The sequence below is a fragment of the Culicoides brevitarsis genome, chromosome 2, assembly GCF_036172545.1.
Source record: "Culicoides brevitarsis isolate CSIRO-B50_1 chromosome 2, AGI_CSIRO_Cbre_v1, whole genome shotgun sequence".
NCBI classification, from domain to species: domain Eukaryota; kingdom Metazoa; phylum Arthropoda; class Insecta; order Diptera; family Ceratopogonidae; genus Culicoides; species Culicoides brevitarsis.
Window position 1 is genome coordinate 400215 of NC_087086.1, and position 27983 is coordinate 428197.

The 27983-nt window shown below is 30.4% G+C and overlaps 1 protein-coding gene across 1 annotated transcript; it reads left to right on the top strand.

Annotated features, from left to right (window-relative positions):
* Window positions 1–14273: 14273 nt before the first annotated feature.
* LOC134829546 (protein odd-skipped-like) lies at window positions 14274–16178 on the top strand. The gene is made up of 2 exons (XM_063842648.1): window positions 14274–14526; window positions 14643–16178. Exons 1-2 carry the CDS (start codon window positions 14466–14468, stop codon window positions 15626–15628), a joined length of 1047 nt encoding a protein of 348 aa, XP_063698718.1. The 5' UTR covers window positions 14274–14465; the 3' UTR covers window positions 15629–16178.
* The last annotated feature ends 11805 nt before the right edge of the window (window positions 16179–27983 follow it).

Genomic DNA, 27983 nt, shown 5'->3' on the forward strand with positions numbered 1-27983 from the left:
TCTGCTTTATAGACAAAGAAATCGCTTGTTTAAAATTGCACCACTTTGTCTGACAAATTGATGGTCTGTTTTGCATCTTCGGCACTTGTCATCATCATGCCCCGAAATTGTTACTTTATATTTTTGTTGTAACACAATATCCAAATAAATGATTTGGTGTGAAATGCAATGCATTCATGGGTGGCTATTTCTTTACTTGCATAGAAATAAGATCAAATTTCATATAGCGCATCGGCAGATAGACTTTATGGGATTAAGGGCATCTACTCAGCATTGACGCACAAGAGTCAAAGCAGGTAAAAACTCCCAACAACGAAAAAAGTGTCCCAAAACTATTACGTAAACTTATCTAATTTTACTTTTCAATGCTGAACAGAAACAATGTAGAAGAGGATTTTTTGCATAAATTTTTTGCCTTTTATGACGTAATGTTGCATTGGCAAGGTAAAACAACAAACAGCAAGGTAATAAAAAATGTGTCCATTTCTTTGTATGAAACTTAAACTATTTCATGTAAAAAACCGTAATAACTTTTTGTATTTCATTGTCACTCATTTTTTAGAATAAAAAAAGGACAAGACGAAGAAGGAAAGCAATTGTTACATAACATTCGGTAATAATACAGGCAGTAGTTAAAAAGAGCAGAAAATCACAAAAAAATCTTTATGGAATATGAATAATATAATATCGGTCAATGTTACACAATTCTAATAGAGTTCTGAGAATGCTTTTTTAAATGTTTTTTAAAAATTTATGGCTTTTCGTGACCTCCAAATTATGACTTTTCGTTTGACAAAATTAAACTTTAACAAAAAACTTCACTGACATTAGCGGTTTATTATTATCTGAAAAACCTCACTTTGAACATTGTTATATATTTTCAATATTTCATATTTTATTTTTAAAGATCACAAAAGTTTCTATTATTTTAGTTTAGCTTCAAACCAAAAAAATTTAAAAAAAATAATGTCGTACAAAATTTTGTTTTTTTTTTTTTGTTGTATCTGTTCCTTACTTAGAAATGCTTGCCCTGTTCTGTCCCATAAAAAACAAAGGAAAAGTAATTTAGTAGAATACTGGATCATGCAATGTTACATAATTTTACTTTTCAGATCACTTTTTTATGACCAAGGACAAACCTTGAGCATTATTCTGGGTCATTAAAGTAATTTTTTACGTATTTAACGAGAACTGATATGACATGAACGAAGAACATTTCTCATGAAAGCAAAAAAAACTTGCAAGTAAAAGAAATGTTTTTTTTTTTGTAATTTTGACACTTTTCATTCGAGAATTCATTTGAAGGTTCACATGTGATCACAATGATAACCGCCAAAAAGATTCACATCAAAAGATTTCTCACGCTCACACGTCGCGTCTTTCAACAAAGTACAAAGTCAATCACATGAAAAGAACAAAATACTGTTCACGCAATCACTCATTCACAAAAACCGCTGATTTTACTACGCTCTATGGTCAGTTTGCATGGAAGAAGGCGAAGAAAAAAGGTTTGCGCCACATAAATTTATCATTGTCTAAATTAATTTTTTGTTTCCATTTATTTTAGACTTGTTACTATTAGTGCTCAGTTGAACTTTTCATAGCATCGCCGAAACAAGAAAGGTAATGAATAAATAGATAGACAATGATTTGGATCATTTACCGAGTAATTTGTACAATTTTTCTGGCCAAACATTCGTTGAGAAGAGCTTATGATGATTGTTACGGAAAGAGATTGGTCTCAAGTGACGCAGCAATTGTTCAAAATGAACATGAAAAACGCTCGTTTTAGTGTAGAATAATCCAGCGTGTTTCTCAACCATTCTACATTTTTGTTTTGTTATGTTCAAATACTTTCTCACACTTTTAACTACTTTAATGCATCTTCAAATATTCGGCTTCTAATCACTTTATTTAATTCGTTGTTTATTATGATTATGATCTCATATTTTGATTTTGTATTTTCGCACAGTTTCTCATCGCATAAAACTTTGATTATTTATTTTGTTCGCTTAAAGTAATGTTAAATTTACTACATCGATACAATCAGCGGCATTTGTAAACATCTCTGAGAAGCAATAGAATAACAGCAGAAAAAATTCGTAGAATCAAAATTTTGTACAGAGAAAAACGGTAAAAACTTGAAATAAAGGATTTACAACTCTCTATTGCAAAAGAAAGAAGGAGTTTGCTTGCATAATATAAAAAAAATAAAAGTTAGAAAAAAACAGATAAAATGCTAATTGAATATAATTGCATGTAATAAAACAAACAAAAAAAGTTAGAAAAAAATCCTTTTGCAATTTTTTTATGTATAGTTTTACTGAGAAAAGTATTGAGAGAAAAGAGGTAGATGACCCTTTTATGCAATTTTTTTTTAAATATTTTTTTTTGTAATTGAAAGGTGTAGGTCTTGCCGTTTCTAAGGAAACAATAATTCAGTCGTACGCCCGCTTCATTGTCTCGGGCATCAGAAAGAGAAAAAATTTGTCATAACTTGCATAAAAAACAATAAATATTCATTATGTCAATAAAACATTGAAGAAAAAAAAATTGCTGTCTTCACCTTGAAACGGAATACGAAGCCTTTTTCAATAAATCAACAAAGGCATCATCAACTCCTTTTTCAAAACGAAATAATAGCAAGTAATAATAATTGCATTGGAAGAAATTGCATCATTCACAACCAAAGTACCTGAGTAGAGAAAATAAAACGATCATTTAACTCTTAAACAATCACAGCAAGACAATGATATTGCGTGTGTCGTGTTCTTCCTTCTTGCCTCTATACCTCCGTTCAAATGTTCAGTACTATAAAATTTATAGTTATATTTCATAAATAAAAATAAAATATCGACGAGTCGGATGTCTAGATAAGTTTTCGTTTGAATATATCAAAGAAGTGCAGAAAGATGCGAGGGTTGTGATATGACTGCGAATGAATTTACTGTGCGCGCGAAATGTCTGATGTCAGAACGCGAGCGCCATGAATTTATGGCAAAATTAAATAGTGATGAAACAAAAACCATGGGGAGGTCTCAGCAACGATAAAATATGAGCTTTGCTTTAAAAAAACGGCGATAATGAAGAGCAGAATCTTTAGCCACGTGTCTTTATATCCATGGATCGTGTCGTTTTTCTCTCCTTCTCTGTCTATTTCTAATTCCAATGATGACTATTTTCCTTGGAAATTTCACGCGTGATTATCACATATCGTGTTTCGAAACATAAGGATCTTTTGAAAAACTTAAACGTATGTAATTATTACTTTGCAATTACTTTCTGCTGTGACTTTGACAAGAAAGATTTACAATTTGCAACGCTATTTAAAAGAGAAAAAAATTCCTTTAGAACGAAAAAAAAGTTTGTTTTCAAAAAATTCCGTAACAAATCAATCGTGTTCGGCATTGAGACAACAGAGAGGTGTTTTTGCTTGAACACACACATATTTGGACAACTCGGATAGTCAACAAGGAATAAGGGATGTGACATCGTGTTTGTCAAAAAGACATTATTTTCCTTTAGTTACAGAGTATGAGGCACATCTCTGACAGAATACTATCTTCTCCTAAAATCAATAATCATTCTCTACGGATGCTTAACCTTGACTCAGTAGAAAGGGATTTATGGCTTCATGTATCCTGTTAACTATACATACTGTACAGAGTGCAATAAATTGTTCGTTCGTGTGTTTTTTTTTCTGCAAAGCAGTGACGAAAAGGAATCTAAAAAAAATTTAAATGCTTTTGTCTACAATGATTTTGTTTGTTTTATTGCTGCTTTGTATCTATTTTTTTGACTTTTCTACTGATCTTCTTCTGTGTTTTCCTATTCTGTTAAATATTTTTGAGCAAAGTGTAATAAAATACTTTTAATTTTATTCGCGCTTGCTATTAAACATATTGCTTTGCTGAAAATTAAAACAGAAAGACGAGTAAAAGAGATTCTAAGCTGAGAAACATTCAAGAAAAATATTTGTTCATATTTGTAATTTAAGTACTTACAATAATTGTTTATGTTCGTATTTTATTAAAACAAAAATGAAAAAAAAGTAAAGTACAAATATAGTTTAATTTATTTTCTATGAGTTACAAATACTATATTTGAAGGAGAATAAAGTCGTTAAAATGTATCCGAAAGTCCCAAAAATAGGAAGATGCAATCGTTACATATATTTTCTGAGAAAGTCCGTAATTTTGTGTCATAAACAACCCAATAATATATAATAATGATTCCAGTAAGTTGGCATTCCTTTTTGTTTTAAACATTAACTTTCCTACTTTTTTGCTCTACTTTCTATTCTTTCTTTTCTTCCAAATTCATTCCAAGTACAAGCAAAACAAAGAACTGACCTCATAAAAATATTTTAGAGGACACAAACCAAAGAAATATATTTAAACTAGATCACTTTTTTCCTTTTATTTTTTATGATACTGAAGACACACTTATTGAGTATTCCTCAAACAAGACAAAAAATAGAGCACCTTGAAATGAATTGCATCTCCTTACAGTTTCGAGAACAATGGAAGACAAAAACTTTGCTCTACTTTATTTTTCTTTCTTTCTTTCCTTTTTCTCTTCTTTACTTGTAATGTTATTTAAATTGGTGCAATTTCTTCATACGTTACAAGGTATTTCATCATATTTTAGTTTTTTTTAGGTTTTGTTGCCCATGCATTCAAGGACTTTAGTCACACGACGCAATAAAAAAGAGTATATTTCAGCATAATTTCTGCACAGAAACGGAGCAATTTATATGATTTACAACTTTGAAGGAAGATTCGAATGAAGGATAAATGCTTAAAGGAAGGTAAGGATTTAGTTCATAAAGTTTCTGCAAGAATTTGCAAGAAAAAAGGAACATTTGCATGGATTTCAAGTGAATAAATAAACACAAAATTAAGAAATTTTCTATACTTTTTGTTGACACACATGGAGAATTATAATTTTCCGTACAAATGCATGTCTTCAAATGTGTGTGTCAAATGATAATGTGATGTGTGTATCACAATGTATGTCAACAATCCCCGTTGTTCGAAATCCAAAATACATTTCACACTCCATAATGTTTGTTGATCCTTTTCAGGGTTTTTCTTGTGTTGTATTTTTGTTGTTATTTAAGTTTTGTTGTGTCGTATTTGTTATTATCCTTACACAGGAAATATATTTAAATGATTTGTGTGTCTTTTTTTCTAATATGTTCGTGTTGCAAATTGGACATAAGAAGATTTAATCGAGTGTAACGAATTTTAATCTCATCTCGAATAGTCTTTTTTACGAATTGATTGTTCAAAGCCAATTGACGTTGTTACATGGATATTAAAGAAGAAAAAGGTACAAATTGTTGGTTGAAAGTAATTGTCGGTCCTTATTTGGACTACACGACAATCTTTATACTTATATTTTTGAAAAAAAAACATGATGAACTGGAAGCCATTACAGTATATTTTTAGCTCTATAGCTATTATAAAGAGAGTTTGACCAATCAAAGTCAGATTTTGTGAGTTTGCGCACGAGATTTTTCCTTTGCGAAAGTTTAAAATGATTTTTCAAAACATCAGAAGAACTTATCGCTTTCTTGAAATACTTTTTAGTCTTAATTGATTCATAAATAAGCAATTTGTTGATAACAATCTTGTCATATAGATAATTTTCCATCATGCATTCTAATGAACATATGGCAAAAAAAAAAGTATGAATGCGAAAAAAATGAGATTTGATAAGATAAATTTTGTCTCTTTTAGTTGTGAAAAATGACTCACATTTCGGAAGATAAAATTATTTTTCTTACTTATTTCAACTCTCACTTTACGATAATTTGCTTCACTCACGTCTTTTCGATTTAATTAGTAAAAGTCAACAACAAGTGATTCAATCTAAACTAAACACAATAATTTCCGTTTATTACTGTTCCGTTTATATTCTCTCTAATTGTTTGCACAAAAGACAAAGCAAACATTTAATGAAATTAGTAGAGGGGTTCGGCTTTAATTCTTCGTGCGTTGTCTAAAACAAATACATCGGCGAAACATGAAATAAAATAAAATTTCATTGAAATAGAAATAATGATCGCGATCACCCACTTTGCAAAATATGGCATAATAAAAAAATTGTCATTATCAGTAAAAAGTGTCACTGTACAGGTCGAGCGGCTCTTATCAAGGCATTACGTGTAACTGTAGCAAAGACAAATTTTTTAGGTAGTCTTTTATGGATTAAAAATTTGTCATTTATGAAATTAATTTATTGCTAGTCGGTTTTATAGACATCGCGTATGATAAGAAAAATTATTGCGTTGCTTTGATCATTTGCCGCTCGTGAGCGAAAACACACTATATGAATTTGGGGACTTTTGTGCGACTTTTATTACCAAGATTTTTGTTGTAATTTATTATTTTGACATCACACAGTTAGTTGTATGTAAGCTTCCAATATCACCTTTGACTCGGCGTTTTCTGATAATTCGTATAATTAAATAAGAAATCAAATTAAAACTAATTACAACAGAAATCTGATGACAACTGATGCGACGCTTCAAAATGTATAAGATGTTTTGCAAAATAATCATTTGGAAGTCTTCTTATAATCGGATCATCAAAGTTAGAGGCGGATTTGCATTAGCCTTGAAATTATAATCTCGCCAACAATTGACCATAATTTTAATACACAAACATTGAGGGAGGGCTTGAATTTTGATGTTTCAGCTTTAATCTTGGCTTCTTCTCGGAAAAAGTCAACAAATCTGACTTTTAAGCCGTCCTAAGTAATCCAATCAACGCAGGTTAGAAAAGAGTTCTTTTTATTTTTGACTTAGCGATAAGCCGGGTCCATAGGTAAAGGATTTATCATTATGGAAAGGGCAAACAATAATTTAAATTGTTGCAAATATTTACAAGATAAGTGCAATTAACTTTCGCCGTAGGATATTTTCGTCTAAAGATTTCTCTATTCCATAAATCTTATTAAAATAAACTGGATTAACTGCAAGCGCTATTGTTTTATCGAATGTACGAAAGACAAAAGACGTAAAAGGATCTCCTTTTGATCCTTTTCGTTTAAACTGAATGACATGAATGGCAAAACAGTAATCCTATTAAAAATTACCCTTTTTCAGTTTTACCTGAATTTTGCAAAAAGTTCTATTGCAAATTTTACTTTTAAATTTTTTTTTGTCAAGAAACAAGACGAAAGGGGTTTTCTTCCAGATCTTGAAAAAAAAACAGACAGAGTTTATGGTTGCTCCGAAGCAGGAAAGGATTCGTACAAGCCCATGAAAACTACACAGAAAACAATCAAGCATTGTTCGGTACACAGAGAAACACTTTCTGTCTATGACTGCTGTTTTAAAGGGGTAAAACAATAAATATTTATGGGCGGTACACTATTTTCAACCCTTCTATATGCAAAATAATGGCAATAATGGGAGAACAGCAGAGAGAGAGACAAAAAAAATCAGGTAAAACAATTTAAAATTTTGTTTCATCTTTCAAAATTGTTTTGTATTTGCATTACTTTTTACTCCTTTTTTGTTTCAATCTGTTCATTTTGGGATAATCACTTTTTTTGCACATTTCGAATTAGAGTGCGTCAGAAACAAAGGATTGACTTGAAACAAAAATCAAGAATACTTCATATCTGATGAACATAACCTGAACATACTGACTTTATTTGCATTCATTACCCCCTTACGAGATTGTTTTTCTGTTGTATGATGATCTACTGTGATAAAAGAAAATGCGAGAAACAAAAGAGTAAAAAAGCTATAGAGAAATAGAGCAAAAGAAGCAGCGGGGGTTTATGTGATTTGCATACAACAAGAACAAAGTACGCGTACGAAAAACCAAAAATGTAACAAATTGACTTGAAAATTAAGTTACAACCTTATTTAACTTGTTTCAACTTTTTATTCGTCTCTCTCTCTCTATCAAATCACGAAAATAAAATGAACAGATTGCCTTTGCAACAACAAAACATAAAAGATGATATCAGAAAATTGGTTTGTTAATATGTAAATTTTGTGATTTTCATTCTGTTTGATGTCTAAAATTTCAATATTTAAAGGTCTTGAACTCAGAGATGTATGAGAAATTCATAGAAGTACAAAACAAGACGAGTTCGAGATTCAGGTGTCTCTTTCCATGAAGAAGAAAAAGGATTGTCTCGCCTTGAAGAAGACATTAAACCCTTTGCAGTTTCTGTCCTTGACAACTCTACCTGATGGGAGTTCTTTATTTGCAAATTTGCATTCTTTGTGGTACATAAATGGGTCATAAATGCAGTAGTTTTTTTGGAAGGGTTGTTTCAAAAGCAAAGTAAAGAGTAAAAAAAAAGAATTTGCTCGTATTTGTTCTTTTGCAAAATGAAACAAAAAGAATTTAAGTCAGTTTCAAGGTGAACTTTTTTGTCTTTTTGTAATTTCATGTTGTTTCAATTCCAGAGAGACAGATTTCATTAAATTTTTGTTTGTTCCATAATAAAAATAAAAGCAAAAAGACATAAAAGAGAAACAAACATTGAGGCATTGATTGGATTCAATAAATATGTTTGCTTTTAATTAGACATCCGCACTCCCTCGGAAGGACAAGGCGTTGTTGTTTAATTCAATCGACTCTCGACTAACTTGTTTCAGCAATAAATACATTTCGCTCTGTCTTCATTCCATCAGCATCATCATCATCATCATGACGCTAAGCATGTAAACAAAATATAAAATGTACGTTTTACGATGTTTTGCGTATTTATTATTACGATTTTGTTGCAATATTATATACGATGACGACTCGGATTAATTTATACTGTAACAGTGAAATCGTGTTCGCACATTTATTGAAGAGATCTGCCGTTTGTTTGCTTACTATATATTTGAACGATCTTTTATGCCGTTTGAAACTTAAATCGAAAATTGCCAGAAATCCGAGAATGACCTCACATTTTGATTTTTAATTGCTAAAGTAATTCGACGATCATGGGTAGATACTTCAGTGGCAAAAATATCTCACTTGATTTCCAAATTCTTCGTCTCAAATTACGAGTTTGGTGACAAAAAAATACTGTAACCTGAAAGGAGGCATATCAAACATTCTCAAGGAAGAAGTAAGTATAAAATTTCACATATTTTGCATCCACATTTTTTTTTATCTTGAACAATTTTATCTTTAGAGAAAGTCACATGTGTTTTTAATGAGGAGGCATGAGACATTTATATCATCAAGCATCGTTTTGGAACCCCTTTTTCCTCGAAATCGACGCGTTGCATGTGTGTGAACTAATAAACCAGAACAGTGAACAAGTGTCTTGAGACAGTATTGAATGAAATTCCTTCGCGTGTAAGATAAGAAAATCCATAAAAAAATGATCATAATAATTTTGACACAAAAATAAAGTAAAAATCCAAATTTGTCTGTAACAGATGATTTCACACGACCTTTTCGTGACACAATTTTTCGTGTGTAATTCAGAAACAGGAGAGAGACAAATTGGCGCATCTATTAACTGTGATCAGATGTTCATGAGGCGTGAAAAGGACTTTGGTATTCGATGGAAAAAGGCGTTATATTGAGTCTTACTAACAATTCTGTTTAATTTTACAACGCAAGTAAGCATGACGTAGAGCGAAAATGAACAATAAACAGACAAGACAGAGTCATTTTTTTATTTGTCAAGACTTTGAAATTAAAGAAGGTGTTAAAAATATTTAGTGTCAATGTAAGTCCTCACAGCATGAAGTAACCACACGTTATTTTATAAAGTATTTCTATCCATGACTTGCAATGTTCTAATATACATTTTTTTAAAAATATAGTTTGATGTCTGAATCGTTTGGCTTCACACCTAAATTTGTCCCATTGGAATATATCTGAGACAACAATCGCGTGTCATGTATTTTTGACGTCAAAAGGTGTTAAATTGTTATGTAAGATAAGGCTCAAAACCTTCATATTTTTTGTAAATTTAACATGAAATCAAAAAAATTTCCTTTGGGAAATGTTTTTCGATTAAAAAATATCGTCGTCTTTAAAAATGTCATCATAACCAATAACCATTAATTGTAATGATGAGAGAAGCAATAAAGATAAAAAGTTTCATTGGAACCAAATAATAAGAGGAAGGGTTCCTTTGAACGTATGTGTGTTTTAAACGATTAAAGTGTGCATAAACAAATTATTAGTATTGGGGTCATATCATGCCCAATGAGTTAAGAGCAGAAGTTGCCATTATGTCATAAAGATAAGCTTAATTGTAGAATTGCATTAAAAGTTTCAATGTTTATTTGAGAAATTTTCTCAAGATTTGTGAGAACATTTTTATAGTAAAATTTAGCGAACGTTATAAATAATGTCGAACACAGAAACTTTTCCTTCTGTTTTAAATGGAAATCGTTCATTGGTTATACACCTTTCTTTATGGTTAATCGCCGCGGGCTAACAACGCAAATAACAATTGATAGATGACACCTTTCTGACCACCCAACCAACATAATACACACAAAATTGTCCAATTTATTACTCGTTTCTGTTTTATTATTATTTTATTTACAGTTATTTTCAATGCACAACTCATTGAATAGAGAAATCCAGAAAGCAACTAATAATGATTGAAATTCTATACCAAAATTCACTGAAGTAAACTGTTTGTCTATTTCGAAAAATAATGATAAATAATGACACACACACAAACCAAAAAAGAGATAATAATAAACTATATTTTCAGCATTGGAGATAAACACATTTCAATCGCACGAACAAAACAGTAACCAGAAACATTTCAATTGAATAAAATGAACAAAAATTGACATAAATATAGTTTAATTGATATCTAAACACACTTCAGTACAATAGACCAATTTTTTGAATGAACTGCACTCAGCAGGGATTTTTGCGTTATTATGTATTGTGTGTGGGCGATATTGCACAGCAAAAAGGCATTCGAGTGAAATTATCCTTAAATAAATAGATGTTTGAGGTGTGCAATATGTGTTTATCTCTGAATGAATGGATGTTTTGTTATTTTGGACAATTTTTTCATTATTTCGAAGATTTTTTTTTCTTCTTCTCCTTTTATTTTTACTCATGTTGGTCAATTTTTATTTATTATTTAATTTTATTTTTATTTATTTTGTTGTTATTTTTGTCAATGTTATGATTTAATGGATGGACAAGGAATAGATTGAACGGTATGGGGTGCAAGAATTTGAAAACACATCAAGAAAAGACAGACAAAAGATCGAACCTCCATATGAGGTTTCACCTGGAGAGGAGACAGTTAATTGTTGTTCGAGATCTTAATCGTTCTTGTTGGTTGGTTAAAACGCCAGATATGTATTTCTTTGGAATGATGTTAGTGACAAATAAAATATTAAATAATAACCCGCATCGTAAAATTGCATCTGTTGTTCTTTTGTCAAGATGAATCTATCGAAGAAATAAATTGTGACAACGAAAGGAAGTGATCATAAAGCACGTGTGGCAAAAAAAAAAACAAACAAAAAAGGCTTGTGCCAAATTAATTTAAGATACGAATCTGTCTCGCTCTCCTGTTGTGCAGCAAGTCGTCTCGTTTTGCGATGAGAGATATCGGATATGTAATTGGGCAATTTCGGAGACGTTATGATGAGACATTAAGATTTTCTTGCGTGATTTATTGCAGTATTTGTGAGCCATTCTTGACTTTTTATTGATTTTTAATAAAAAAACGATATTTGCCGCGCCACGCCATTATTGCTGCAATAATCCCAATTTTACTAACGTAAGGCGTTTATCTTCCGATAAATAACCACGAAACATCAAGAAATGGAAAAGTATACTGTTAATCTTATAAATGAATATTGCCAATGAAAATCATTGATTATCGATAAAAATTTACTGTTACCGTAAATGGGGTTTTATAGCTGCCAACAGCTCGCTATAATGAAAAGACGAATATAAACATCAGTTTTGATGATGATTTTTGCCGCCTTATTTCTGTCAGTGACATTTAGTGAACATTTTCATTTATTTTTTGGTACCTAAATCCGCATGTAAAAATCATGTTAACAACTTCCCTTTACAAAAAAGTACAAAAGTACATGCCATGTAATGCGTTAAAAAGACGTAAATAAATAAACAATTAACCCCAAATTAGTATGAAACAAGAACAGGAAAGGGACCTTAATCAGATAAATATACACAAGAAGAAAGTACGTTCGTGAGAAAAGGAATTTCCGTAAAGTAGTTTTTTGAAGATGTTGTTTCAATAAATAATCCGCAATGATTTGTGAAAACAAGGTAAATTAACACGATTAAAGATTTTGGAATTTCTCAAGAGAGAAAGGGGTTTATTTTTGCATGTGTGCGCCGTTATTTTTGCAGATGTTTGTTGCATTTTTTAAGGAATTACCAATGTTGAACATTTCTAAACAAACAAACATTCAGCGCAGACTTTTTGTCAGATCTGAAATTCATCTTTCAAAACTTTTTCGACGTTGGAGGTTAACTTTTACGTTTTTAAAGAAAGATAAATCAAAATCCTTTTCAGGCAGTCGATCATTAAGCAATAACATTTTCTTCACTTTTTTTTTATAACATGTGCAAGTCAATAAATTTTACATTTACTAACAAAAGATGAAAAATAGAAGAAATTGCTACCTTATTTCAAGTTAACAATATTTTTTACCGATTTTATAACTATTTCTTCTGCATGTTTCATAATTTTTTGTGTAATCAAAAAAAAAAATTTTTTTTGAATTTTATGACCGACAGAAAGTTTTATTGATGTCTTGCAAGAATAGTGAGAGAAAATAGAAGAAATAAAGTAAAAGGAGCTGAAATATTGCTCAGGTAGCGTTTTATTCGAACCTTAAATTTTACTTTGCTACGAACCATAAATGAAGTAAAAAAATTTTCAAACTAAAAAATATATTCAAATTTTGCTCAAAACACATCCAATTATCGTCTCACCTTCATGCGTTGCAATGCTCTGTATGTACTTACAAAAATACTGATTACTTTACCCCATGAGCTCTCTTTTTCTCCATTTCTTGTCATGTTTCAGCATATCGAGGTAAAAAATATTTTCCTAAAATTCCAATGAATCTGGTCATGCTTTAACAAACTTAATAATATTCTTGGGAGATGGAAATGCTTGTTAAAACATTTGAATGTTTAAAGGCAAAATGAGAGGGACGAAAACACAATTAGGTAAACAATGGTACAAGTAATAATGTGCATTTAATTTTTCTGTAAACAATTGGCAACAAGAGAATGTGTGAAGGTCATGTAAGCGTGCCAGAATATTTTGTGCTAAAAACGAAGTCAAATGGATTTCCAAAAGATCTCTTCGAATTATTTTCAAAGCAACAAAAATCTTTAAAAAGAGAAATTTTTTACATTTTGGAATTTCAAGAAAAAAGCGAGTCATTAACCGAAAATAAAAATATGAAATTCAATTTCAAATAGAAACCTATGACCCTTGTAATTTTTCTTCAATCACTGCCTCCATTTACGTCAACTGAAGTTGAACCTATTTATCATGATTATTATTCGCGTGCCATTTGCCCGCCTTGGCAGTTACTTTATAGGTTCAATTCACGTTCGTACGTTACTTTATTTCATTGTTGAAGAAAATAAAAATCTATTAATTTCTGTATTAATAAATTTCAAATTACATTTTTTTTGTGAATTGAATTGAATTGAATGAATGAACAAGTAATAGTTGTACAATGAATATTTTGTAATTGTTGTCTCTTTTTTTCCTCCATCGACCCGAACGTCGTACAAACTTTCAATGTGAACAGTAGATCGAAAAGTCCTACATCCAATCAAAAGATCATACAGTTTCAAAGTAGGCGTAAACATTTATGCTTCTTTTTTCATGTGTTCTTTGCTGCACGCTCCTATGACATACAAACACACTTTAATGCATATCTCTTGAATCGACAGATCAACGAGACCCACACAAACGAACAACTTAACAGTAAAAATAACAAGTAACTACCCTAGAAGTTTCGTGATAGTAGCAAATCAGTTTGTAACGACAACTTGTTGTATAAACAACGCATCTGTTGCTCTCGTGAAGAAAAAAATATAAGAAAAATATACGAAGTTTCGAATTAACAACATTAGTAAATTAAGCTTAGGAAATATATATGTTACCAAAGCATTTCTTCTACTAATTATTCTACACACACACACGCAACACAGAAAATAATTATCAGTATCTATCTAGAACAAGATAATTTTTTTGGCATTCAGTCATCAGAGAGGGTCATGAAAGGACATGATTCTGCTGTGCAATTATTTTAAAAAATACTAAATAATTACCAAAAACAATCAAGTGAAGTGAATTTACAAACTTTTTTTTTAAATAAAAAAAAATATTTTTACTTTTGGGAAAAAATATAAGAGTGACTCATGTTCAAGTTTAACAATTGAACATCACACAAATTTCTGAAAATTAAATAATTAACAAACAAAAAAATTTTAATAAAAATGTCGATCAATTCATCAGAAAGCGATATCAGCATTGAGGATTTACAATCAAGAACACAAGGTAATATTCTATTTTTATTTTATTTTTTTTTTTAATTTTTTTTTTCTTTTGAAAAAAAATATTTTTTTAAGCTGTTAAATTATAAAATATTAATTTTTTGTTTTTTTTATTTTTAGATTTTACTGATTTTACATCAACAACAATCAAACGTGAGCCTCCAACGACAGTTTCTCCTATGCTCACGCCTCCCCATACACCAACTGAGGAGCCATCACATCCAATTCCTTCATCGACGATAATATCATCTCCAACAGCTACATACGACTATTCGTTACATCGTACCTCGCCATCCGATTATTATACAATGAACAACTATCCGCACAATGCTCTTCCTCAACAACTTCCATCATCGCAACGTAGCGCTTGGCAAGCTCCCGTTACATTGCATGGACAATCGCCATACACAGCTCTTCCATATCCCGCAGCAACAGGAGCTCCAAATAGTGCGACGTCACAAAATCATCATGCCGTTCTCATGTCACATTGGATCCGAAACGCCGCTTTCTATCAACATCATTTCCAACGTCAATATCCTTATCCAACAGGACCAAATCGTTTGCATCCTCACGTAAAACCCGCCGGAGCTCTCGGAACACGCCCAAAGAAACAATTCATCTGCAAATACTGCAATCGTCACTTTACCAAATCATACAATTTGCTTATCCACGAACGCACGCATACCGACGAACGCCCATATTCTTGCGATATTTGTGGAAAAGCATTCCGTCGTCAAGATCATTTGCGCGATCACCGTTACATCCATTCCAAAGATAAGCCCTTCAAGTGTACGGATTGCGGAAAAGGATTTTGTCAATCACGCACATTAGCTGTACACAAAGTTCAACATTTGGAAGAATCGCCCCATAAATGCGGCATTTGCAATCGTACATTCAATCAACGCACTCTTCTTAAAGCTCACATGCAACAACATGAACAGCAGCAACAGTCGACGCCGCAGCAAAAACAAGACTTGAAGCGTCCCGCGACGGAACAACTGCTGGATTTGTCGCAAAATCGTTCAAGCCCGAACACAACGACAGGCGCAAGCCCGAACAAAACTCGCAAATTGGGTTTCACAATTGATGAAATTATGAAACGGTAAATCCTAAACAAGTTTCTTTGATAGAAAGTTGCATGTTCCTTTATAGACACAAGATTGAATGTATGAAATAATTATTTATTTTTCTGTTACCTGATATATAAATGTATAAAAAAAATCCCTTTTTGTGTAAGAATCAGGGTTCAACCAAAAATGTAATAGAATAGGTCAAACAATTCTCAGGCACGCAAAAGTAGAAATTGCACCAAAGATTGAAAATAGTTCCCATATCGGCTCTCTTTCTCTCTCGTAAAGTTTAAAACCGTCCAAACAAGCAACAGGTTTGCTTTCGAAATCTTTGCCCACACTCACATCATCTCACACGTGATTGATGAATTGACGCCCCTTTAAACTCTTTTTTATAACAACTACGAATCACACACAAAGCAAACGAAAGAAAAAAAGTATTATTAGACTTATTACATTGTTGTAAATAATAATCGTAACTTATAAATAAATATGTATAATTGTATAACTATATAAATGTCAATGAATAATTTAAATAAAAAAAGTATTCTTTATGTAAATAAAATGTAAAAATATCTTAAGATAGATGAAGACAAAACAGAATTATTAATTGAGTTAGAGTACACTTGACTTCTTTACTTTTAAGTATTAAATTTTAATTCTGAATGTTGCTAAATATTAAATCGACAGAAATTATGTACGTAAAATTATGTGAAAAATAGAATTAAGGATTTAAAAGAAAAAATATAAAATATTGAATGTTCAAAAATCAAATTTACTCTTTTATTTCAACATTATTTGCATTAAAAAGGTTCTTAAAGGTAAGTTATTTCCATATTTTAGCCTTATGAATTAAACTGAACATATGGGCATTTACGCCCTTTGATCTGATAATTTTTTATATTGTGAAAAAAGACCGTCAAAGAGAACTTTTACTTCTACAAAACTATTATTCACTACCGTTTTTCGTGTTCGGCATTTTCATTGTTATCAAAGAATTGAGGCAAATTACAAAAATATTAAGTATAAACTTAAACAAATTGTTAAACATTGCAATACAACTCTCCAAAATGATTGATAAGAAAACCGATTCTTAAAGAGAACATAATGAAAAATTGATAAATTATCAATAATAAATATATACTGATCGACTACTGTTCATTTTTGATATACCGCGGCACTTTTTTTGTGTCGATTACGTCGTCGATGAAAGGAAGTGTTTGTGCTTATCATTACAAACACACACAAACAATTGCTTATTATTGAAAACGATAACTTACTAATAATTTTTAATAAATTGTTCGCTAAATTTACCTTTGAAGTTGTCGGTCTGTTGTGTGTATTTGTTTATGATTTTTGTGATAAGCATTTATTTTTTTATTATTATTGTGATTACTCACGAAGATGCACTTCAGTAGAGTGTCATTGAAAAGCTCTGACACGTCGTTTCTTTATCCGATAAATACAAACTAAATATTGTCAGTAACTGAATAAGATCAGAATTTCTTTGATCTAATATCCGCTCTGTTTGTAAATTTGTCATCTACGAATAATCTACAGTTTTTCTTATCAATATCTGCCACACACAAACTCTGTCATAAAACTTTTTTGTAATCAAATATTTGATATCTTTATAGACTACATGCCTTTCATTCGTCTACAAAAATAATATTTATGCCAAAAAAATGTTGAATGTTTTCAGTCCTGCTACTGCCATCTATTTGTCATTCTCTCATATTTCGGAGAGAAATTCAAATGAGAAGTTTTGTCACATGTCGATTTAAAAGAAGGTTAAAAATAGAACAGTTTTGCTAAAAATTGCTGTGAAAGCTAAAAGTTACACAACAAATCTCATGTCAAGTCAATCAACAAATCATGATGATGTCAAACAATCAAACACATTTAACATTTTTTGTTTCTCCTATTAAATTAATTTAGATAATTTTTTCGCGCTGCTCCAAAAAAATTTAAAAGATTTAAATTTATTGGTTTATATTTGCCAAATTGGTCAAATTATTTCTTGTCTTGTGCAACACACGTTATCTCTTACATTACGTAGGCACGATCGCCATTTATTTCAGCAACGAAAAATTTAAAGACGACTTGTTGTTAAACATCGACTGCAATCTATCTTTTATAAATTGACAGGATAATTTTTTATTTGCATGTCAATGCGAACGACAATAACGACGCGACTTGCCATGCAGAAAGTTAAGCAAGATGGAATTTTCGTGAGAAAAAAGAATATGGAATTTTTGTTGCCTTTTTTCGTACTTTTGTGCATTTTGGTCAGTTCATCCTTCAGAAAATGTTTAAAAAAATTAAGAAACCAAACAAATTAAAAAATCAATCATCAATCAACATAGATCTTCTTTTGTCTGAAACAAAAACTATCAAAAATTATCTTCGGTCTGTTAAAATATCAAACAAAATAATCAATATTGCCGTACTTACTTTTCCTCACAAGACGAACGAATGGTGCTGTAATTTAACAACAGAAGTACCAAATAACGACGTACGGTCCATCTTTTGAAGGATGATGATCATCATCATAATTTCTGGGTAAGCAACCAAACGAAATAACTGATCATTAATCGTCTGATGTGTGTAAATGTGCGAAGAAGGAGAACATATGAGCAATGTACCTACAAGAGCAACGTAGATCAAGTAATAATGATTGATTGACGCAAGCATCACAGATGAATTATTATTTTTATTGAGACTTACTGCCGTAAATTTACTTTTTTTGAAAATTTAATTAGAAGGTTGAAAATATTTCGGCTTACGACTTTTCATATTCATTCATACTTGATGTTCTCAGAAGCTCATTCAGTTCAAGCGATTATCGAAATAGAAGCATATGAATGTTTATTAGTTTTTTTGATTGCTGCTTACCTGCCTCTTTAATGTTCTTCAACAACAACACACTTATTACACCTTTAATTTTTTCGGGCTAGACAATTTTTTTTTTCAAACAAAGCAACAGAAACAATGCACGAGAGTTGCTCGCTACCAATTATACAATGAAGAAATGTTTCAGCTGCGAGTGAAATATTTCACAAATTATAATTGATAGTGACTTTTAGCTGTTTCCCGCTCAGCATTCGTTCACAGTGTGATGTCGGATGAGTGTTGATGCCCGCTCAGCAGTCTTTTTCACTTTTTTTGTTCAAAAAAAATTTTTTTTTATTGATAATCGATTTTGAGAATTGATTTCAGGAGACTTCAGGAGCAGGTGTGAAAGTATATCAAAGAATTAATTTAGTGAAACAACTATTGCGGTTAACTTGAGTGTTCATACGATATCGAATGATTTATTTTGTGGTAACGCACGCACCTTTCCTAAATCCTCGGAAAACAAAAGACTAAAAACGATTATTAATAAAATAATTTCATTTTATTTTTATTTCTTTTTTTACGACGACGAGCAAGACAAAAAAAGGCGATGATGCCTTTTGTCATCCCATCAACATCCAATCTTCCTCTTACTCAATACAACATGTAATAAAAAACGACATCTCTCTTTTTATAAGGCACATCCCGATTATTACCCATATTTTGGAGAACAATAGATGAGAAGGTGAAAAAATGAACAGTAGTTAAACGTCTTAAAAGTTTTTGAGGTTTTTTTGTTACATTTTTTTTTATTATTATTTTCAGAAAAACTGCAGAACAGCATAAAAAATCGATTCTTAAACGCTATATATATTTTTTGTGGGTACATCGAGTCAATAAATAATGTTTTTATTGTTGTTGGTATTAGCGAAAGAAAAGCTTGAACGATGAACAGTAATGCAGCACACGGAATAAAAGACAAAAGTGTATTGAAATTCGGGTGATATTATCGACCGAAAAAGATGGATCAAAGAAATGCCGCAGAACGGTTCGTTTTGAGTCAAGTTAGTCACAAATCAAGAAATTATTAACCTTTGTAAGTTCTTTTTAATAGACTTGTGAAGTATGAGTATTGACTTTTTTTTCCTTAATTTGATTGACACTTTTAAGAAGGAAATTATCGAACACGAGAATCGAGACCCAATCGACACAAAAGGTTAAGAACGTTATGCTACCTGAATGATTTAAACACTGTCGGATTATTTTTTTTTGCTAATGCTTGAACCCACGACATCCTACATCATGAAATCGATCTAGTTAAGTTGATACAATTTATTGCACATCTATATCTGAACATTTATTGTTTAATCATTTCATTCAGATTTAATGTCAAACATGTCCTATATGTTGTTCTTCTTGCACAATAAAGCATAACTCTACACACATTTGACTTGACAACATACACAGGAAAGATACAAGATGTTTAACAGACCGACGAAGAAATATTCATTCAAAGAGGAAATATTTAAATTTATTAACTGAAAATAATTTCTCGTCTGATCTTTTTTATTTCTTCTTTTTTTTTTTTTTTTTGAACAACAAGCAATATTATTGCTCTTACATTGCAAATACGCACACACACAAAGAGAGAGAAAGAGAGACAGTTAAGCAGCAAAAAATCTCTTATTTAATAAATTATTCATTATAAAGAAATAAATTATTATTTTTCTTCATTGACCCTTTAAACAGATTTACAAGCATGTTTCTTCGTGTATTATGTGATGCAAAACCTCCAATCCAATAAAAATGCGTGATATGTCTGTTTGAAATGTGTGTGCATATAATTTTAATAAAAGATCGCAATAATGAGACGAGTTTCAGAGTTAACAACTCAGTGAAATTGACGTATGTGCTGTGATGATGACGATTATAAATTGTAATAAGCTTGCCATCCGCATCATTAACAACATTGAGTGAAACCAAATAAAGATCGTAAAGTTGTCGAGCACACAAGAGACATTGAATTATTCAATTATTGACTCAATAAATCGTACACGTTTCTTTTGAACTATTTCACTGTGGCAATCGAGCTGAAAGAAATGTAGAGTATCATTATTATTTTGCAAAATTGGTTCTTATGCACTTGCTTCGTATATTCGCATATTCTTTGAACACACAAATGTAACGAAAAAAATTTGCATATTCAAAGTAAGAGAAAAGAGTGAAATACCTTAAAGCGAGATACGCGTGCCTCCGTTTACCACAGAATTATAGGAAACACGTAATTTTTTTGTTTTCAAATGGACGATAAAATGACTTGTGTTACGCAAAGTCTTTAAGCACGCGGCAACGATAATGATCGTTTTTTGTTCTCATTTTGTTTCGAAATTATTACTCGATCAGTTTAAGCAGATAACCATCACGCAACACGTGTCTTTGAATATTTTGACGAAAATTAATGTGATTTTAATATAATTATTTTGTTTTATCTTTTGAATGATCTATTCGAAATTTGAAGATTTACTTCATCTACTAATTTTTTTGTCTATTTTGAAAAATTTTCAGAAAATACTTATGTATGTTAATGAAATTTTGTAATTTTTTTAACTTGTAAATTTTTGAAGTTTTGAATTCAATCCTTAAACAATGAATAAAAAGTTTTAATTCAGTAGATTTGCCTCAGGTACTTGAACATTAGTTAGGAGATTAGTGTTTGCTGCTATTTTGCTTCTATTTTCGGTTATAATTATAGGTTGCTTCCCCTTTAAAAACATTTTAAATTTCAGTCTATTGTGACGAACCGAAGCAACATATTAAGAGTGCAGTGCGAGGGTAATCATTTAGTTTGTGATGCTTTTCAAACAAAAATAACGTACTAATAATATAACAATAAATACTTTTTTGAGTGAAATGAAACCTGTATTTAAAAATGATTTAGACAATTTTTTCTCCTCTTTTTCAGTTTCGTGATCTTTTGACTACCCCCTTGTCTTGTCTGTCTTTTCGTCGTCATTCATACCTCTATCTGTCTGTAAACTGCCAAATAAATACTTGATGAAGAAGCTTTAAATTATCATAAACATCAAAAGAAAATTTGTTGCGTATATTATTATTATTACTTAGTTCGCGGATCATCATCAACATCATTCTTCATGGGAATATATACACTTCGACTTGCGGGACGACAACAATTTATTATTATTTGTGTGCAGAGAGACCTGTGCAAGAGTTGAAGAAAAATGAGAGATTATTTTGGGCGTGGATGTAAATATATGTGTGCATGGTTTTATGCTTATAAGTATGTATTTTGAAAAAAAGGCGCCGATGGCATTCTTTTGAACTGTCTTACGAGTCTTGTAGATCCCTTGCAGACGAGTTACTCTATTGTTTCAAGAAAGGATTGACCCCGCCTTAGGCAATTTAGGTCAAATAATTCATCGTTTTTATGATATTCGTGTGTCTCAATGTTTTTTGAAAAGAAATTGCCGTGCTTCCGACACCTACTTATTATCGTGTGTTACCTTTTATTCTTCTCCAAAGAGCATAAGACAAATCATAAAATAATCACGATTTCATGTCCTCTATTGTTGCGCCCAAATAATTTGCAAAGTTTGTCAAAACCAAATGTATCCATTTGCAACAGCAAATTCCTCGCGTGTGAGAAATTTAACTCAAAAGTGACCAAAAATGAACAGATATTCAAATAAAAATACATAAAACACAAAGTGATTAGCATAAAATAAACAGCTCATATATCAAATATTATTACAATGACATTCAATACAAAAATATTGCAAAGAAACTATTTTCTACCTTTTTTGTCGTTTTTCTTCTCTCTTTCATTAATACTTTAAAAAACTTTTCAAATACTTAATAATTTGAAATAAAGAAAGTTTCAAAAAATTTAAAATTTTCTTTAAAAAGCGCTAAAGTAAATGTTTTTTCTGACTTTTTGTTGTCCATTCGATATTATTAAGAAATGATTGTTATTGTTTGCGCATCGTTAAATGTATCATCTCGCGCCTGTCTCTCATAATTGTGCTTGACACATTACCGAGAGAGTTAAGTTGTACAAAGTAATTGTCGAACAAAATGTAAATAATTATTCTTTGAAATTGTCGGAAAGATGAACACTTTCAAAAAGAAAAGATTTTATGACATTTATATGAGTTTATTTAAGGAGAATATCGTGTGAAATTTTTTTGATGCTCGCTTGACGACACAAATATTTCGGTAAATATGATCTTGTGCTTCGTCTGTTAGCTCAGTTCAAACATGAGCATAATCCATAAGAGCAATCGCGTTATCTCTTATGTAATTTATTTTATTTAAACTGAAAATATGGGTTTTGCAAGAAGAAAATCCGTGGGAATTGGCGTGTGCCCGCAAGCATGTTCTGCTGTATATACACAGGAATACTTTACATTTTTTTGCAACTATAATTCATGTTCTAAGCATTTTGTACTTTACTCTGAACGTTTCATTAAGCAAGGTACATTGTGAGAAAAAAATTGTGAATGGTTAAGTTCTTATCAATATTTTTTGTTTGTCAATTCAATAATTCTTTCGGTATTTTCAAATTGCCAAACGGCGGTAAAACATCAAAAAATTTTAGGCAAACATTTGTCATGAAAATATGACAGTTGTTAAATTTATCAACTTCGATAAAGCTTTGACTCACAAAAAAGTGACTTTCCTTCCGAAATCTTCAAAAATAAAAACAGAATATTTTATAAATTGATTCATGAAATTCTCTGACTAACGCAGACATTCAATGAACGATCAAAAGATGTTATTTGATGATAATGATTAAATAGGTGTCTTTTCTCCTGTGTGTTTCTTATCGCTTATTTATATAGTTTTATTTGTTTTTCATATACTCACGAAAAAAAAGTATAAAAATCTTTTTGTGTGGTTTTTATTAACTGCCTTATTTCCAAACGTTTTACGAGATGATGACTGCTGTAAATTATCGTATAGTGTCACAAAGAACATTATTGGTGTCGCCTTTCTAATATATATCTATCGTGTGTGTTGTCCCAAAAAATAAAGTGTTAAAAAAGTTTAAAGTATAAAAAAAAACAAATAACAACGATGGTTCCCATTAACTGTAACAAGTCAATTTATTTATTTATTTTTTTTATATTTTGGAGATTAAATTACTGTTGCTGTTAGATATTCGAAGTCGGATGTTTATATCAGGATCATTTATTTGTTGATCATTATCGAGTTATTTGTCTCAGCGTCTCTCTATGTGTGTTTGTCACGACATTTATTTTTTTTTTATTAATTCACATCAATGAAATTCAAATTGCTACGATTTTTTTTGTGTGGTATTACAAATTTAATATTCATTCAGATGTGAGATTTATTTGATTTTAAAGATAATTTGAAAAGCTTGTCAGGCAAATGATGAAAAAAATATGGGCTGTGATGATCTGTGGGACACCGTTTAACTTTTATTATCATTTGATTTGATTTGTGGTCATTCAAACACCTATGCCTCCCTCGTTTACGTTTGTTTGACATTTTAAATTTACCAAAGGAGGGACATTTGAAGAGATTTTCAGCAAAATTGAAAAAAAGATACTTTTGGTAAATATCTGAATTCATAACCCTCTAAATTGTCAAATTCTTGTCACATCAAGCTCAATATTATACTGTAACATTTTTATTTTAATACATTTATATGATTATTATATACAGAAGTATCAGATTTCAGTCATTTCAAAATTCATTCAACATTTGAGTCTTGAATTATTTTATTAAATTAAACGCTGAAACCCGTTGAGTTGAAAACAAAAATCATGTAAGTCAATTGATGGTCAAAAGAGACGACCTCATGATTCATCTTTACATGTCTCTTGAAAGCTTTTCAGCTGCGTGTGTGTTCAATTTCAATTCAAGGTGATGTCATGTCCTGCAGTAAATAAAAAGTGTCAAATATCTACGAGAGATAACAGTCTAATTATATTGGATTACACTAAAAAAGTTGTCTCTTTCAGGCATACGTCCTTAGATTATTTATTGTATCCAAAAACCTTAATATTTTGTTTTCTCAACGTCACTTTATGTTTGTTGAATTAAGTTCTTATCCACGAAATGGGACAACATTTTTCACTCGTTTCGTACGAGAGAGTGTCAATGCATATCAGTGATAAATTTTTTATAATACGAAATAAGTAACGAAGGTGAGAAAAATGAGTATAAATAAAACAAAACATTAAGACAATAATGGATATTTTTATCGGGAGTGAGTAACGTTCACATATTAAGATGAACAAAAAAAAAAATGTTGAATTCAAGAGGTTTAAATACATTCAAAACGTGTGCATCTTCGGATGAGACATGGAAAAGAGACAAACAAATGATCGTATTTGTGGGTGTTCCAAAAATTAAACAAAAAAAAACACATAAAAAATAGTAATAAAAGGTGACACAAAGATAATGATATTGTCGCCCAGCCCCATTGATAGAGATGCAGAATTTTATTGAATGTGTTACAAACATTATGGGAAGTGAGTAAATAAAGAAGAAAAGGAGAAAAGGAAGTTAGATGTCGAATGTTGATGATGATGTCTAGTCAAAGGTAATTTTCTTGTCTTATCTCTATTGTTTGGATTAGTTGTGGCAGTTTACTGAATGAATGAATTTTTCTCTTTCGTTTTGGGTGCATGAATGAGACACTCTCCGTGATTTATGTGTTTATCGATAAGCAAAAACTACACGAAGGAGGTCTTTTAGTAGCTATAAAAATAATAAACAATTAATAGTTTAATGTTTGCAAGCAAAAATATTCTGAAGAAAAATCTAAATTTTTATTCAATAGAATACGATTGTTAGAAAAAATATAATTTTCAAAATATTTTTTCAAAATTTTTAATGTATCAGTTCAAAATCCAAATTTCAAAGGCATTTTTAGCCTAAGCATTAATTTATCCTTCATTTGCTTTATTTTGACAAAATTACAACTTTTAAAAAAATGTAATATTTGTGTGATTTTCTTATTTAAAAAATGTTTTTTTTTTGCAAATTTGATTTTTTTTAAATTTTTGATTATACCTATTTTAGATTAGAAAAAAATTTCGTATTTTTTACGAATTTTTTCCGTATTTTTATATTTTTAAGCTTATCAATATTTTTTAATGAAAAATTTTTGGTCAATGTCAAGCTTAAGAACTAAAAATTATTCAAAAATTATTTTATTCTACATCTATAGTTACATCAAGTTTTAATTTATCATGTATTTATTTATGTACTTTCACCTGCTTTCGTCGAGAACCAATCGCTGCACTTCTTTCGGTAATTTGATAAGAAAATTTTCGATGGCATTTGTTAGACAATAAATTTGTGAAACCATTTTATTATTCAGTGACCCAAGCATACACTGATTAATAACGTGAGTATTTATTGTTCACACCTGCTTCTTACTCTCACAAAATGTTGCCTGTCAATGTTAATTTTTCAGCAGTCGAAGACACATAATAATAATTAAGAAAACAATAAAAAAAAGACAATGAAGTCATAAATGAAAAAGAAGCCCGAATCTATGAATTATTCAAAAATTTTCGGGAGAAATATACGTTTTTGAACTCACCCATAAAAATGGTGTCTGATATTCTTTCGTATAATGTGTTAAAAAAAAGACAATAAATTAGTCTAATATAATGATAATTATTACATTATGGCTGAACTTCTCATGCAATAAAAATAATGATGGTGAGAAGACTTTCTGTAGAAGGTCAAATTGTTACAATAAATTCATTCTAATAAAAAAATTCTGTAATTTGATGGTAGCCGCTTCTTTTTAATTACAACCATGATGGTTCTTTCTGTGTAATTTTTGTTACCGGAATCTTTTTTTTTTATTAAAAAATGTTTTTATAAGAAAAAGGTGTAACATCCTGGGCGCCCGATAGTTTCATTTCTCATCCATATGCAACATTTAACATGACAAAAACAAAAAAATAAATATATTCTATAATTACCTCATTATTAATATTTACCCTTTATGAACGTGTTAAATCGGATATTCTGCGAGTGTCATAAAAAACCACTTCCTGTCCATCTTCATTACATTCATTCAAGGTGTGACTCATTTCTGTCGTAAAATTACGAAAAACCCATATTTATGGAACCACAAACAAATAAAAATATCTTATCGTTCGTCTTATGCAAATACATTTTAAAATTTTAAACTTTTGGTAAAATTAAGTTCATCACGTATTAACAATTAAATGTTAAAATTTCGATTAACCTACATAATAATAGCTAATACCTTTTGAATGATGACATAATAATGATGTGCGTGATACAAGATGCTTCTATGCTTACACGCAAAAGACCTCCCAATTTCCAAAAAATTGTCGATTATTAACTTCTATTGATATAGGTAAAAGGTTTCATAATTTACGAGACATGACATAGAGAAGATATATTTTTTGACCTTTATGTGCGTGCCATATGGCTACCTACAAAATAAATTATAATTGATCATAGCTTTCATGCAAGAACAAACAATCCATCTAAAAAACCAGCAAAAGGCAACAACAGCAGCAGAAACACAAATATATAATCAATCAACATTTTTCATCTAAATATTGTCTAAATTTTTGTCTTGATACAAAATTTTCGATTTCAATGTGATATGAAATTCAATAAAAACAGAAGATCATCATAAATCATCGAAAGTTGAAAAAAATTTACCTGAGAGTTAATTCGCTATATGTTATGATAATAATTTTAGTTGTAGCATCAGACTGACTTCCTTTCGTTATAACAAAAAATCACAGCAGCTATAGCCAGCGGATATACCCAACAAAATTTTTGACAGTTTTAATCTGTTTCGCTATAATTATTAATTTATTTGATTTGATTTTTCGCTGTTCGTGTTTCGTGCGAAGCAAACACATTTATGTTTATCGAAATATAAATTAAACTTCGTTCGGTAGTAATGTGATGAGTTACCGTTGTAATTATTGAGCATAAATGTTCTTTAATGTCTCTTCTCTATAAATAGCGAGGACAAATTTTCTCAGCTTTTTTTAAGAATTCAACTTTGAAGTTTGGAGCAACCGTTTCTGCCTATAACACAAAGTTCATTGGATATAGTCAACAAATAAATGAATGATTGTAAGGGTTTTATTCGCACATAATATGAGCAAATGTACATATTAGCAACGACGAGTCAAATAATATATTTAAATTGGCATCAGAGCCCCCGCTGTGCTTCTGAATTAACTTTGAGCCTGGAGGCTAGGCATAAAATATTTCATTAAGTTTATTATTAGCATCGTCCTCAATCGTTAAAGAGAAAGAGAATTTAGCTCCTACCCATCATAATTGCAAAATTCCTCACATCGAAAATCATTAACACATGTACCTCGACGCTTCTTGTCCAAAACTAATAATTAAGGACTTTTAATCTCTCTTTAATGATCGCCATTCGAAAAGAAAAAACAAAAAAATTTAGTAAAAATCATATATCAAAGTCAACTGTGTTGGTTTTCGCTTTAAAATATGAAACGAAATTCATCAAAAAAACATAAGTTATTGC

What these genes read in the sequence shown, in the direction of transcription:
- LOC134829546 (XM_063842648.1), top strand. Translation starts at nt 14,466, where the DNA reads ATGTCGATCAATTCATCAGAAAGCGATATCAGCATTGAGGATTTACAA. An exon ending in TTTACAATCAAGAACACAAG is followed by an intron (nt 14,527 to 14,642) that starts GTAATATTCTAT and finishes TTTTATTTTTAG; the next exon opens with ATTTTACTGATTTTACATCA.